Genomic DNA, 14,081 nt, shown 5'->3' with positions numbered 1-14,081 from the left:
GTCCTCTCCACTGATGATGGGCCTTTCTGCATATGCATTCCGCCGTTGCCCATACCTAATGTAATCAGTGGAGAGCTGTCCCCATAATGAAGCACATCGCCCCCCTTCCCCTTCAGCCCCCCTTCGCTCTCTGTTGTCTTACCCCCTCAAGTCCCATCTCCAGCCTCCTTTGTCACCTTCAGTGAGAGCTACCAGATGGAGCCGCAGCCTGAGACTCCTTATGCACTGGGCCCCTGAATAGGATTTCATAATTAGCGACATTCACAAGATGTCATGGGGGCCAATTTCCAAGGCGACTAAACTATGTACTCAGTGGTTCCAAGGTTCAGGGTGCTGACAACTTTCCAAGAGCCTTAGAGGGAACTTCGAATAAAAGGTGTTGATGGAGACTTCAGATGCACCCACTGCCAGGCTAAGGTACTTTTATATGCGTCACTTCATCTCAACCTCACGACAGTCCTCGAAGTGGAATTTTATTTCCCTTATATAGATAGAGAAACAGAGGCTCAGAGAAGTTCAAGTGTCTTGCCCAAGTTCACAAAGCAAGTTAAGTATCAGAGCTGGGATTAAAATCCAAGTCCCTCCAGCTTCAAAGCCCATGCTCTTTCCCCTACCCCTTTATGCCCCCAGAAAGCACAGTAAATTATCTCACTGATTTGCTCAAATAAATAAAATGTGATCGCTGAGTCTTCCTTTTTAGTTTTAGTTCCACGTAAGGTTCTAGACACAGGGTCACTTTCTATACTTAGCTTAAAATGGCAAGTGGTATATTCCTTTGATCTTCATGCTCTCCTTTTAAAAAATTTATTTATTTTATTGATTTATTTTTGGCTGTGTTGCGTCTCCGTTGCTGCGCACAGGCTTTCTCTAGTTGCAGCGAGCGGGGACTATCATGCTCTACTTTTTATTGCTTCTTTTCTTAGAGCGAATGGTGAATATTAGCTTGTTTTACATGGGGTATTTTGACCATGTGACACCCTTAAAAATGAGCCGGAAGCAGTATTTTAAATACCAACTCCTTGGACACCCAGGACTTTTGCTGTATTAAAATGAAATGGGAAGATGAGCTGGTTGGCTGTACCATGTGACTGTTGTGAAATCTTCTTTGTTTTGATTAAAGTTATATCACCTGAGGATTTCTGTCTGCGTTTATGTTAACTGTTCCCGTTTAACCGTAGACTCATGAATACAAACTAGAATAGGGACAGGTGGCAGGAAGCAAGGGACAGAAAGATCTTAACCTGAACTGGGTTCGTCCTTTTCCAAGTTGGAAAACGGGGACTCCCTGCATGGGGAGGGGAAATAAAGGGATCTCAAAGTGAGTGCGAATGGGAACTTCAGAGGCTGCCGCTCCTTGTTTGGACAAATGACCGATGATGGGGATTAAACATTTTAAAAAGCCGGAAAACTCATTTGCTACCAGAATATCATAACCTGAGTTTTCATTTTGTTAGTGATGCCGTGTCAGGGGATCTCTGTGTCATCAGTCAGTCGTGGGGATGAATGGGGCAATTTGTTAATGAAAATACAAATGGAATTAGTTTGGAAGCTGCCGGCGGTGTCAGTCGCGGATCTTGTTTAACTGGGCCGGTAGCATGGATTTTGGTGTTAGTGATGTGTCACTCAGTGTCACTTGCACTTGTTAGGAGAATCCAAGCGTTCACTGGCAATTAAACTTGCAATTTGTGAATTTTACTGGGCGAAGTCTTTGTCAAGGTGAAACATGCCTAGAATAGTGGACTTAGATGGCCAGGTTTTGTGGGAAAACTTCAGGGTGATTTTAGAAAAAAAAAAAAAAAAGACCTCTTTTCCCTCGCAATCACTTAATAAAAATGTACTCAGAGACACGCCTCCCGCTCTACTGGGTTAACCGTGTGATGATCATGATTCTTTTAATGTTTTACATGAATCTTCGTGTTTTCTATCAGTGTCTCTCAATGCCACAATCAGGGTATTTTTGCTATCTTGTATTACCCTAATCGCCAAGAAGTGTGCTCCAAACTGATTAATTCCAGAATGATTAAAACATCCTATGCAATTCATTTATTGTTGCTGCAGTTAATTGAATATTTGATGATTTAAAGGTACCCTGATTATTTCCTAAGATATGTCTTTATCACCAGGCAGATGATCTGCGCGTGGTCCCTGTGTGGCTACATGGGGTGGCAGCCTGCACTGTCACACGCCGAGAGGGTAGGCACTTGGGAGGGCTCTCAGTCAACTCAGCACCTGCCCGATGGGCGCCTGCCTTCCCTGGCCCTTAGAGGACCCCGTCCGTGCCCAGCCCGAGAGGGTAGTCTGGGGCCAGGAGTGAGAGCACAGCCTCCCCGGGCGGCGTGCAGCTCGCTTTCTGCTCCCGGAGGAGGGGGCGGAGAGGGGGATGCAGGAGATCGCCGGCTCTGAGTGGCTAACTTGCGCTTTGTGGACTCTCTGAATACTCAAGAGTGCATTGAAAGGGAGGCGAAGGTGGCTCCGGAATTAAGCGGCAGCTTGGCAACTCGTCAGGCGGCAGTTCTAATCCCAGTGTCACCACTAGTTCTCCTCCTGTCTCCTGTCACACCTGTCCGAGTGACTCCTCCACAGTTCCTGCGAGAGGACGGGGCTGTGAGAGACACACTGACAGACAGACAGAGCAACCAGGCAGCGGGGGCTGAGCCCGGCTTCTGTCCAGAGCGCAGTGTGAGTGACCTGGGTGCCGTTCCTCAGGGGGCTCTGAACCTGAAGTGGCCTTAGGTGGCCCCGGCACTGCTCGGCCATGGCAAATCCTTGGCCTCTCACCCCCTTATGGGGCGAGGACTGCGATGGGGACCTCGGCGGCTGGGACCTCCTGTCGGACATGGCTCTGTCCGTGAACCCGGTAGGTACCCCTGACACCCAAGTCAGACCTCCTGTTCCGTGTTGTCTGTTTCCCCTGTAAATGTTTGTCTCCCCCAATTTGCGTGGAGTCTCGAAGGCAGAAATTAGGTTGTCTTCGGTGTCTTTAAATCCTCCCCTTGGCACCGTCCTGAGCACAGTGTGAGCTCAGTCAGGATTTGTTGTCTAAAGAAGTAAATGGGAGAACTGATGAATAGGCGGACGGGCGAATGAATGCGATCCTATTACCCTTGTCACCACCTTACAATGTATGTCCCAGTGGGTCTCAATTGTTTGTTTTCCCGTCCCATCTAGACATTTAACTCCGAGAGAAACAGGCCAAGTCTGACGGCTCTTTGTGTCACCGACCCCCCTCGCCCAGCACTGTTCTAGGCACAGAGGAGATGCTCGCTGGCTAATTCAAAAGCACTTGCAGGGGGGGAAAAAACCACTTGAGGCTCAAATGAGTTGTCTTGCGGTGAAAAGAGCAGCGGAGCAGGGCTAGATGACTTTGCAGGACTGGTGACTCCATGTCAATGCTGGATTCCAGTATTTTCTAAAAAAGAAAAAAAAAATCTGAACGCTCGGTATGGATGCATATTTATTTGACTGTCCGTGTCGGCAGAGTTCTTCCCCAGAGTCCACAACTCTTTCTATTTTGACAGCATTTCCCCATAAGGAAACGGATATTTATAATACCAGGTGTAGACATGATATTTGCGGTTGGCAAGAGTGAGTCAGATCTTACCTTGTGCAGACGAGAAGACTGGGCTTCGTAATAAAGGCAGTGAGGAGACCAGCAGGGCAGGGGCTAAAAACCCAACGCAGCATGAGGGGCTTTGCGGGTTACAAAGCGCGTTCACATACCTTATATCATTTGCTGCTCGCAGAAACCCTTGTGAGCTTTGAAAGGAGCAGGTATTACTCTTATCGTCCTTTTATTTTACTCGATTTTATTTTATAGTTGGGCAAACTGGAACTCAGAGGGGTAAGGTTGTGAAGTCCTGTTCCCAACGGGTAAGATCAGCCTCCCACCCAACTCTTGAGACTCGTAGGCAAATGTCCTCGCTGTGTCTGCATGTGGCTCATACTTTTTTCCCACTTTTATTTCAAAATTAACATTTGTGTGTTTGTGTGGCAAAGGGAAAACAAAGACCTTTTCATGAGAGTTGGGCAGCCCAACAGATACAGTGGGACAACCACACTGAAGATTTAAGTCTTGGCTGTAATCATTTTGACCTTTGTGTTTGGGGAAGGTATATGTTAGAAGTTCAACAACTCTCTTGGAAAATACGGCTGCTAGAGCCTTGAGCAATGGAATGAGATTTTTTTTAAAATTTATTTAGTTAGTTAGTTTTGGCTGCATTGGGTCTTCGTTGCCACACGCGGGCTTTCTCTAGTTGCAGCGAGCGGGGGCTGCTCTTCATAGCGGTGGCTTCTCTTGTTGCGGAGCACGGGCTCTAGGCACGCAGGCTTCAGTAGTTGTGGCACAGGGGCTCAGTAGTTCGGGCTCGCGGGGTTAGTTGCTCGGCGGCACGTGGGATCCTCCCAGACCAGGGCTCGAAGCCGTGTTCCCTGCATTGGCAGGCGGATTCTTAACCGCTGCGCCACCAGGGAAGTCCTTGGAATGAGATTTTATTTGCTGTTAAGAATAATCAGTTGAGTTCTGTAATCCTGTAATATGTTAGACCAGCCTCTCCTAGTGTATATTCTGCAAACACCCATTCTATGGAATGGCGATCGTTGTTAATTGGAAAAAAAAAAACACACATGAAAACTAAAAACCCAACAATCGGTAGTCAAGAAAGTTGGGAACATGCTGCTTTAAACCAATTTCATAGGTGTCTCAGAGCCTCTAAGTTGCATCATGGGTTGCCAAGAGGGGGATGCATGGCAGCATTGCCCATACTTTTTTGGACACGGAACCTTTCATTTTGCAGGACTGGTGTCCGTGGGATGTCCTGCTTTATAGTACTTACCATGGTAACAGTCGTCCATTACCTATGTGTTTCTTCACACCCACCTTCTTCCTGAGTCTACAAACTCCATGAGGGAGGAAACTGTCTCCTTCTGCTTCTTTCCGTTGTGTCTTTGCCGACCACAAGCCTGGCGGCACAGTCCCTGGCCCTCAAAGAATATCTGTTGAATGAATGAATGAATGATCTCTGCTAGACCAAACCACGTGTGGTTCCCTATCAGGAGCCTGTATTGAAGGTTCTTTACCATGTCTGCCCAGGCAATTTGTCAGCCTTTCCTTCTACTGTTCTTTCCGCTCAATATGAGAGTATTCGTGTTCTTGGAAGGGTGACTGTATAATTTGTCGTCCGAATCAGGACATTTTTGAGGGTGAAAAGGGACACTGTCAGTAATGACAGCAGAATAGCATGTGTACACTGGAACCACACTGGGTTATAACCCAGGCTGGATGGCCCCCTCATTATTGTTGGCTCTCTGATTCCCCACTAGGGATTTTATGCTGCTTGGAGCAGGGACTCTTCCATGGAGTAGGTAGTCAAGGTAGTCAAGAAATATTGGTTGAAATTAATGTATGTACAGTAGTGACCGTTATGCTCATTTAAGATTTACTGATGATTGTAGCGTGTATTTTTTTAAGATCGAGGGAAACTGGGGCCATATTCTCTTCCCCATTTCCTCAAATACAGTTGTGTTTATACCTTAATCTATCAGAGTAACGAGGGGATTAGGACTTAATGGCCCTTGCGAGAGGCCTGGAACCTACAGCCTCTGTGGCAGTACTCTCTTTACAGGACTGGCCTTTTACCTCCCAAGGCAGTGAGTGAAAGAGACCAAATGGTCTCCCTACTGGAACTGGAGGGAAGTGGAGGTGACCAAATTGCCTTCTTGGAGAAGGTGTGAAGGAGAGAGTTCGGAAGGTTTGGGGGATGCCCGTACCTGCACAGGTGCCGTCACACCTGGTAGACCTTCCTGCAGCTGGTGGTCCCACCCTCAGGTCCCTCATCAAACACAGCTTTAGAGCTGGTGTTTCACTTCGGCATTTGGTCTCTTGCTCTCACTGACTCTGGAGCTCCTGAAGGAAAGGGCATGTGCCTGGTGCGGAGTCAGTACTCGGTACAGCTCTGCTAGTCGCTTGAATTTTGATTGATTAGGAAGGTGTCACACTGAGGAGAAAAGCTCAGGGCGTTCACTTTGTGAGATTCTCTCTGTAGGCATCTGATTGGACTCCTGAGTTGAAAGGGGACTTCAATTAATCACAGAAGTGGTTCATATAGGCGTCCTCTTCTACAAATCTGTGATTATGAATAACATGGTAAAGTATGTCGGGGGTGGAAGAGGCCTCAAAGATCAGGAAGGCGAGCTCCTTCTTTGGATGGATGAGCAAAGTGAAGCTCGGGGGACAGGGGAGGGTGGCTCCGTGTCCCGGAGCAAATCAGTGACAGAGCCAGGCCCTCTCTGCATCTTGTACTGTGGTCTTACTGCTTCCGTAAAAGAAAACAAAATTGGCCATTTGCAGATACTTACTGCTTTGTATTTCATGGGGGAAAACCCCACATGTATAGCTATGTTTACTTCCTTTACAGTTTTTCCTACAGGGTAAAATATTATACAACATGCTTTTCTGAGAATAACTAGATTATGGTTAATTTTCTTTTTTTGTTTATTTTGTTTTAGGTGAGCCTTCCCAGTGACCCAAGCTGTGTTGAAGAAATCTTGCGGGTGAGTTTAAACCTTTATCTCTCTGCCTTTTAATAATGAAGCAGTCAACCTGCTCAAGCTGTTTAAAGTCATTCCTCTTCTGTTTCCGGGAGTGTCTCGTTTCTTACCTCGTCTTCTTGCTCTCTAATCAAGCTAGTCTCCTGATCTCACCAAGCTTCTGTCGCCTTCTCGCATCCTTCTGAGTCTTTTCAGGGCTGAGCAGAGACTCACCACCTCCTTTAGGAAACGTTTCCTGTTCAAGCATCCTACCCACAATCTTTGCCTTTCTGTTCTCTGGGATCTCAGGTCAGCCTCATTGCTGCCTCCTGCTACGTTGCTGATGGGACATGGTCATGGAGATTGTGGCCTACAACAAGGGGATGAGAAGTGGCAGGGTGGAGGGGAGGAGATGAGGAGAGACTTGAGAATGATGGCAAGTTGTGGGAGATGGTACTAATGGGGGTGAACTGGTGCATGAGAATGGCGTGGAGACAGCACAGAGCTGCAAAAGGTGGCAATGACCTCTCCCAAAGTACACGATTAAAGCAAAAGGAGAAACCAAAGCCAAGGCAGAGAAATGTATCTCCCTTGTCTGCCTGTTGGCATCCTAAGGCGTTGCGGTATATGAAGAATAGGAATCATGGGAGTGAGTTCTCTCTCCACCATTTGTCACTTCTGCAATTTGGACAGATAACTTCATCTTTCTGAATCTCCCTTCCTTGTCTGTAAAAGAGGACAATAATGCCTGTCCTAATTCCCTTATAAGCTGCCGAGAGGTATATAAATGCTATTTACTATGAGGAATGATCAGTGTGGCCGGGAGAAAAACATGCTGGCTTTCCACTGGGGAAAGAAATCCATCTCTGTTCCCCGGGGAAGTTCTTCATCCCCTTTCCTCACCTCCCCAAGTCACCTCAGCTCCCCCGACACTCTCCCTGGTAAGTGTTGGAAGCAAACCCTGTGAAGATGCAGCGAAAGGAATAAAAAGGAGTAGAAACCTGTTCACCATGGAGCTGACCGGGCGCCTGATTCCCCCACTGTGGACATTCGTGCACCTTTTCCAGCCCAAGAATGTCGTTACTGACTGTTAAAGAGGGGAGTCCGATCACTCTGCTCAGAGATGAGACGATCTGAGTTAGGGGAGTACTGGTTACTTTGGTAAGAGTCCAGGAACCCCTCCATCATCTCTCCCTGGGATCCAAGGGCCGGGGGTGGAGGTGGGGTGGGGAGTGTGGGCGGCCGCCATGAAATCCACAGCGTGATGCACCCTCGGAACCCAGCCGCTTGCTCCCTGTACCTTGCATCGGGTGGAGACAGTGCAGATGTACGAAATACACCCAATACTGTGAGGGTCTTGGCCACCTGCCTTTTAGAGAAAGGCGATGCTGAAAGAAACCTCTTCCTCTAGTCCCTACAGTAGTCTGGCTTTTCCAAATGAAGTCAGTGGTCTTTTCTGAACCCCAGAGGAATGCCAGACCCGTTTCAGAATCACCACCTCATTTGTGACAGTTGGAATTCTCCACTTCAGAGCAGCCTGGCCCTGAAGCCTAGGTGGCCCACACAGTGACCGAGCGAGGGGAGCCGGCTGGACACCTGGCAGAGGCTGGCGACTCCAGGCTGCTGGAGAAGCCACTTAGAGAAACAACAGAATGTCACTTAAACACGGAAAGAAAAGAAGTAGTTACCTTAATAAGCTCATAATAGGTAGCTCCCTTTGAGAAAGTAACAAAAGTCTTTCTGTTGTTCTTGAAAGAGAATCTAGGGGAATGGGCTTTTTTTTTTCTTTCGAAGGGCTATACATCGTATAGAATTCTGGGGTCTTTGTTTTGTTTCGTTTTCTCGACAATACCGTTAATGAGTGGACTTTCCTTTATTGAAGAGTGACATGTTTCAATCTCCATGCTTGGAATTTTAGAGACCACAGTACACGGCACAACAGAGTGCTTGCTGGACACTTTTGTTACAGCACGTTCACGTTCCTGTTTGTTTGAGGGCCTCGGAGCCCTGCAGACGATCCCACAGTAAGTCTGTTGGTCACCTTGCTCCCAATCTGCTTCCTTCTTGAAGGGGCTGGAGGGGGGAGATACCTTTCCTCTTTCTCTCCTCCTCTCTCTGACCCCCTCGGTGCTTTTCCAACTAAGCCGAGTCCAGAGCAAGGTCATCTTCTCTCCCTCACTGAAGGGGGCTCTGCAGAGGAAGGGGCTCTGGCCCAGGGGTGGGAAAAGCTGGCCGCCGGTTGTTCCTGACGTTCCATCACTTCCTAGCTGTGTGGCTTTTCAATTTCCTCGTCTGGAGAACAGGGGGTCATTCTGCACCCTTACATCCCTCTCCTCTGCCGTGAACGAGTCTGTAATGTGTACACACCGCTGGCACGTGTAACGGGGAGAGACCTCCGTCTGTCGGCTCGCCCAACTTTCCCACCTCCCCGAGTCCCCCTTTTTTCCCTCTACAGCCCAGCAGGCAAAGTCACTTCATCGCACATTGGTACAGACGAAGTAGGACACGACTGGCCTCTCCCCGCTCTCAGCCCCTCAGTGCCCAGGCGGTGGAAGTACTTTGGCCTAACGCATTGGATTTGGGCCCCCTTTTCAAAACGCTGTTCAAGTTCAAACCAGTTGGCTTCCTTTGAAAGTCCCTCTCGCCATTTTTCCCCTTCAGACCCGCTTCTCTTTCCACGCACTCCTGGCTGTCATTCTACCCGGGAGCCCACCTTGTCTGGTCTTCCAGGGCTGACTTGATCTGATATGACGAACGTATGTCCCTCTAGCACGTGACTGCCTTTCAGAGTACTTGAACCTCATTATCTTATTTTGATCGTAGGAACCATGGTAGTCCATTATTATTGGCTTGGCCAAAAAGTTCGTTCGGGTCCTCCGGAAGATGTTATGGAAAAACCCGAATGAGCTTTTTGGCCAACCCAGTGTTTCAGGAAATCGGGGCCCAGAGAGGTTATACATGACCTGCCACCCTGGGTGAGGCACAAGGAGAGTCTGGTCTTCGCTTTGCCCTACACCTGTCAACCACCGTGTCACAAACCTACAGTGAAAATCTCTGGATTCAAAAAAAATTGCCTCAGATGCTCGGCAGACTGACTCCTAGCAACTCTAACTGGGAATACCAGCACACCGACAAAATCTGAGCCGGTCTTAGGAATGAATTCTTCCGGACATCTTGAATATTTTCAAATCGCATTTCAAATAATAAAAGAATAACAATAACAAATTACTGCTACTAATAAAAAAGTAATAGTAGTAATGTGCGACTTCATGCAGGCGGAGTACTTAAGTGCATTATGTCATTGACTTTTCACAACAGAACTAAAAGATTTTATTATTAGTTACTGGTTATGGTGAGCCAGAGAGGTTGAGTAATTCGCCCTCAGGGCAAACAACCGGCTCTAACAATCTTCATGCTGCCCCCTCCTGTTCTCTGTTCCTGTTGTCTCACCTGAATCCATCCTTATTCCACAAGCTCCGGGCTCTTACGATTAACATTACAATGGCGTCAACCAACAGTTCATTTCAGCTTCTGTTGTTTCCTTAATTCGTACACACTCAGTTATGCCAAAATAATTCCACGTAGTTTTTCCAACAAATCAGAATTCATCAGCCCACAACACCTTTCCCGCCACCTGCCCTTCTTCCACAAAACAAGCTGTGGAAATTCAGCGGGCTTTGCTCCTTGTCGAGTATATTATTGCTTTTTATAAATTTTACAGATCAGAAACTTAAAGGCAGCACATCTGTGCAGCGCAGCCCAGCCTGCGTACCTGTTTCCATCAGCATGCCATTTTCTCTTCAGACTCAAGCTACCCTCGAGTACCAACAGAAATGAAAAATAATAATAACTCTGGCCCTAGTGATGGCGTTCTGCAGTTACAATTCATCTGTCATATGAGGGATTCCTAAGCTGCTCGTATGTAATAATCTGGGCCACAGCGGCGGCTTCTTTTCTAGCTCCGCCGGGTTTTATGGGTCCTAGAGTAATCATTTCTGGAAGAGTTAAGCCGAGGAGAGCAGTCTGCACTAAATGCTCCTAGCTGAGGATGGATGTTCAATGATTATTTCTTCTGCAGTGGTATGATTTATTTGTTCTTAGCAAGAATTGACTTAAAAATATCAACAGACTATCAATTAAATCCTTTCCAGAGTCACAAATGCAGATACAGCACTTCTCTTAGATTTGACGCCGAACAGATTGTGTTTCCTAGCTAAGTACCTTCCGTAGTTGATAATTTCATAAGCAAACATCTGTATGGGTAATTCACTGTTTATGAGGGATGCTGAATTTGCCAGCTAGGATTTAGGGAACTTGATTTGATAAACTATCGTCTTACAGATTTCTCCCTGCCATATGGATCAGGTCTGTAAACACCGGCATGGGCACCTCTTTTGATTGCAGCATGATCTGTGTTTACAACATTTTAAATTATGGCAATTCTGCTTATTAGGTCTATGTTTAAGTGCACAGTTTTAGTGTGGAAAGAACTTACCAAATAATTAGAGGACGGCCATGTACAGTGCTTGCTAGTTTTTACTTTTAAAGGGGAAACGAATGAAAAAGCCCATCTTAAGAGTGAGAAAAAAAATGGATTGGGGAGCAAAACTGATCAGACAATTACGTCTGAAAGGAATTTTGATTATATTATCATAACTATGCAGCATAATCAAGCACCTTTCAGTAGAATTCCTTTGATAAATTTAACCAATAATTAGGCAATTGATTTTATATCCTGTCAAATTAATGTATAAATAATGTTCAAATTGGAATCATGCAAACGATTTTCTCCATAGCCGTCTTAAATACTAATCCTCCCAGGATGATTCAGAAAGCATCTATCCTATTCTGGTGTGGACTTTCAAAATTATAGTTTCTTGAAATAGTAATATAGTGTTCCATCCAAGAAAGACAGCAACTGCTAAATATAATTTAGCCTGTAATTAACATTAACACTGATGGAGTCAAATAAACGGACTAACCAATGATTGCACCCTCTGCTATTCTGATGACTAGTTCCTACCTACTGACACTGGGAAATATGTAAATTTGTCAGCAGGTGAAAATGCCCTTGACTGGGTAACTTACGTGGAGTATTACCTTTTCTGAAGCTAACTCAAAGCACTAATGGACTTCATACATAACATGCATGTGTGAGGTGAGCTATTCATGGAACCAAATTAGCCCATAAGAGATATTACCCATTATTTGCCTCCCAATAATCATTTCCTCTTTTCTCACACACAAACCAACCCAGAAGAAAGATGCTAAATTTAATTATAACAACTATTATGTGAACAATGTAGGTAAGCCACCCAGTGGGCTTCCAGATGCACTTAGAGCCTGTAAAGCGGTTTAAATATTTTCATGTGGAACCTGGGGGTTTGCAGCTAGTGTATGATGTGAATTTTAAATGATTATCCAGACGTCATTGGGTAAATGAGTAACGTGGGTAACGAGGTGACTGGCCCAGTGAATCATGGGAACCTGTCAAACCTGGGACATGTCAGGGAAGAGATGATGTCAAATACCAGTAACTTAGCAACTCAGCATTTAGCTGTCCAGGGAGCGAACAAGAGTAAGCCCTTTAAAATAGCTGAGTAAATATATGAGTCCCTATATATCTTGGGTGTGCTATAAAAATAAGCCTGTTTTCTGTCAACTTGTTTCTTTTTGCAAATATAGTGATTTATTATTTTCTATTGAGTTGAATGAAAGCACGTGAGAATTTAAGCCACGTGTAGAATTTACACCTGCTTTCTGTATCTTGGATGTACAGGGAGGGTAATGAAACAATGTATTCGTTTGCCAAAAAGCAGTCTAGGCGTATCTGAAAGAAGTAATAGCTTCCAACTGTTGTTTAAGAACCAGTTTTTTTTTGTCCTAGCTGTGCTCGTGGGATTGGGTTGGGAAAAAATGTCTAATGCGAGGAGGTTAACCACTCCATGTGCATCTGTGTAAAGGTAACACCAGTGTCTGTGGAAAATGCATGGGGAAAGTAGCCTCTCAGAATCAATTTGGTAGGCATCTTCCCGTTTTGAAATGAAAGCACAAAGCAAGGCTTGCCCCATTCTCTTGTAACTCACCAAAAGCATTATGGAGAATGAGAAAAAGAAATGTAAACTCCGTAATTGCTCTAACCAGAAGACATCCATAAGCCTAAATCACTATTTTGTAAAGATCAAACAGGGAAGAATCCAAGAGATGATTCCCATGGTCATGGACCTGGGGCATAGATGATGAAGCACTGATTTTCAGGATAAGAGGCACACCACAAAAGGCAAAACAGATATTGCAATCATGGGCACGGGTGTGAAGGTTTGTGATGGGAGCTTCCGTGGGCCAACTCTGAGACGTGCGTATTTTGAGAAGTAGGAAAGGCCGAACCGGATGAGAAATGACATAACTAATCCACATTTGTGGAAAGCACGTTGTTGCTGAGGCGAGGCGGAAGAGCCAGAGGCTGCTTTGAGAGCAGCTTGCAGAGCTGATGTTTCTTGATAAGGCAGAAGTAAAGGCCAAAGCACTGGGTGGCACACCCTGGTGTTCAGAAGAGAATCCCTGCTAGTCTGGTAATATTAAGCCATGGCCGCCACTGCCACAAACGTATCCTGCAAATAACTGCTCCAGGAAGAATGCCTGTCCCTAAAAAATGAGTAATAATCAAAACAGGAATCACTATGAGAGCTATGCAAAACTTAAAAAAATAGCATATGAAAAAATGTAGCAGAAGAAACGTTGCTAGGGAACATGTTAAAGCTATGACCAACGTAGTGGTGTGAATTGTTTAAAAATGAGGGCTTCCCTGGTGGCGCAGTGGTTGAGAGTCCGCCCGCCGATGCAGGGGACACGGGTTCGTGCCCCGGTCCGGGAAGATCCCACATGCCGCGGAGCGGCTGGGCCCGTGAGCCATGGCCGCTGGGCCTGCGCGTCCGGAGCCTGTGCTCCGCAACGGGAGAGGCCACAACAGTGAGAGGCCCGCGTACCGCAAAAAAAAAAAAAAAAAAAAAAAAATGAAGCAGTTTTGGGACTTCTCTGGTGGTGCAGTGGTTAAGAATCCACCTGCCAATGCAGGGGACATGGGTTCGAGCCCTGGTCCGGGGAGATCCCATATGCTGCGGAGCAACTAAGCCCGTGAGCCACAACTACTGAGCCTGCACTCTAGAGCCCGCGAGCCACAACTACTGAAGCCCGCGCGCCTAGAGCCCGTGCTCTGCAACAAGAGAAGCCACCGCAACGAGAAGCCTGCGCACCGCAACAAAGAGCAGCCCCCGCTCACCACAACTAGAGAAGAGCCTGTGCGCAACAACGAAGACCCAACGCAGCCAAAAATTTTTTTAAAAAGCAGTTTTATCTAAAAAACAAGAGCCAAAGCAGTGATACAAGAGCTTAAAGAGGCTATTTAAAAAGTACATAAATAAAGAACTGCAAAGTAATGGATTATGAACAGAAAATCATTAGAATTAGCACATTTAGGATGTTTTCTCCTAAATGAAGGAGTAACAGCAATAAATAATTTGTTAGTTATCCTCATCAAGAAAAAAAGGGCAAAAACA

The 14,081-nt window shown here is 46.1% G+C and overlaps 1 protein-coding gene across 1 annotated transcript in view; it reads left to right on the top strand.

The window, feature by feature from the left end:
• AFF2 (ALF transcription elongation factor 2) overlaps positions 1-14,081 on the top strand; it is a 489,494-nt gene that overhangs the window by 292,089 nt on the left and 183,324 nt on the right. Inside the window, exon 4 of the mRNA XM_060002892.1 lies at positions 6,505-6,549. Coding sequence (XP_059858875.1) covers positions 6,505-6,549 — 45 coding nt within the window. The remainder of the gene's footprint in view (positions 1-6,504; positions 6,550-14,081) is intronic.

This window comes from Delphinus delphis, chromosome X (assembly GCF_949987515.2).
Source record: "Delphinus delphis chromosome X, mDelDel1.2, whole genome shotgun sequence".
NCBI lineage: Eukaryota > Metazoa > Chordata > Mammalia > Artiodactyla > Delphinidae > Delphinus > Delphinus delphis.
Note: the sequence above shows the minus strand (reverse complement) of the source record. Positions and strands in the feature narration are given on the sequence as shown.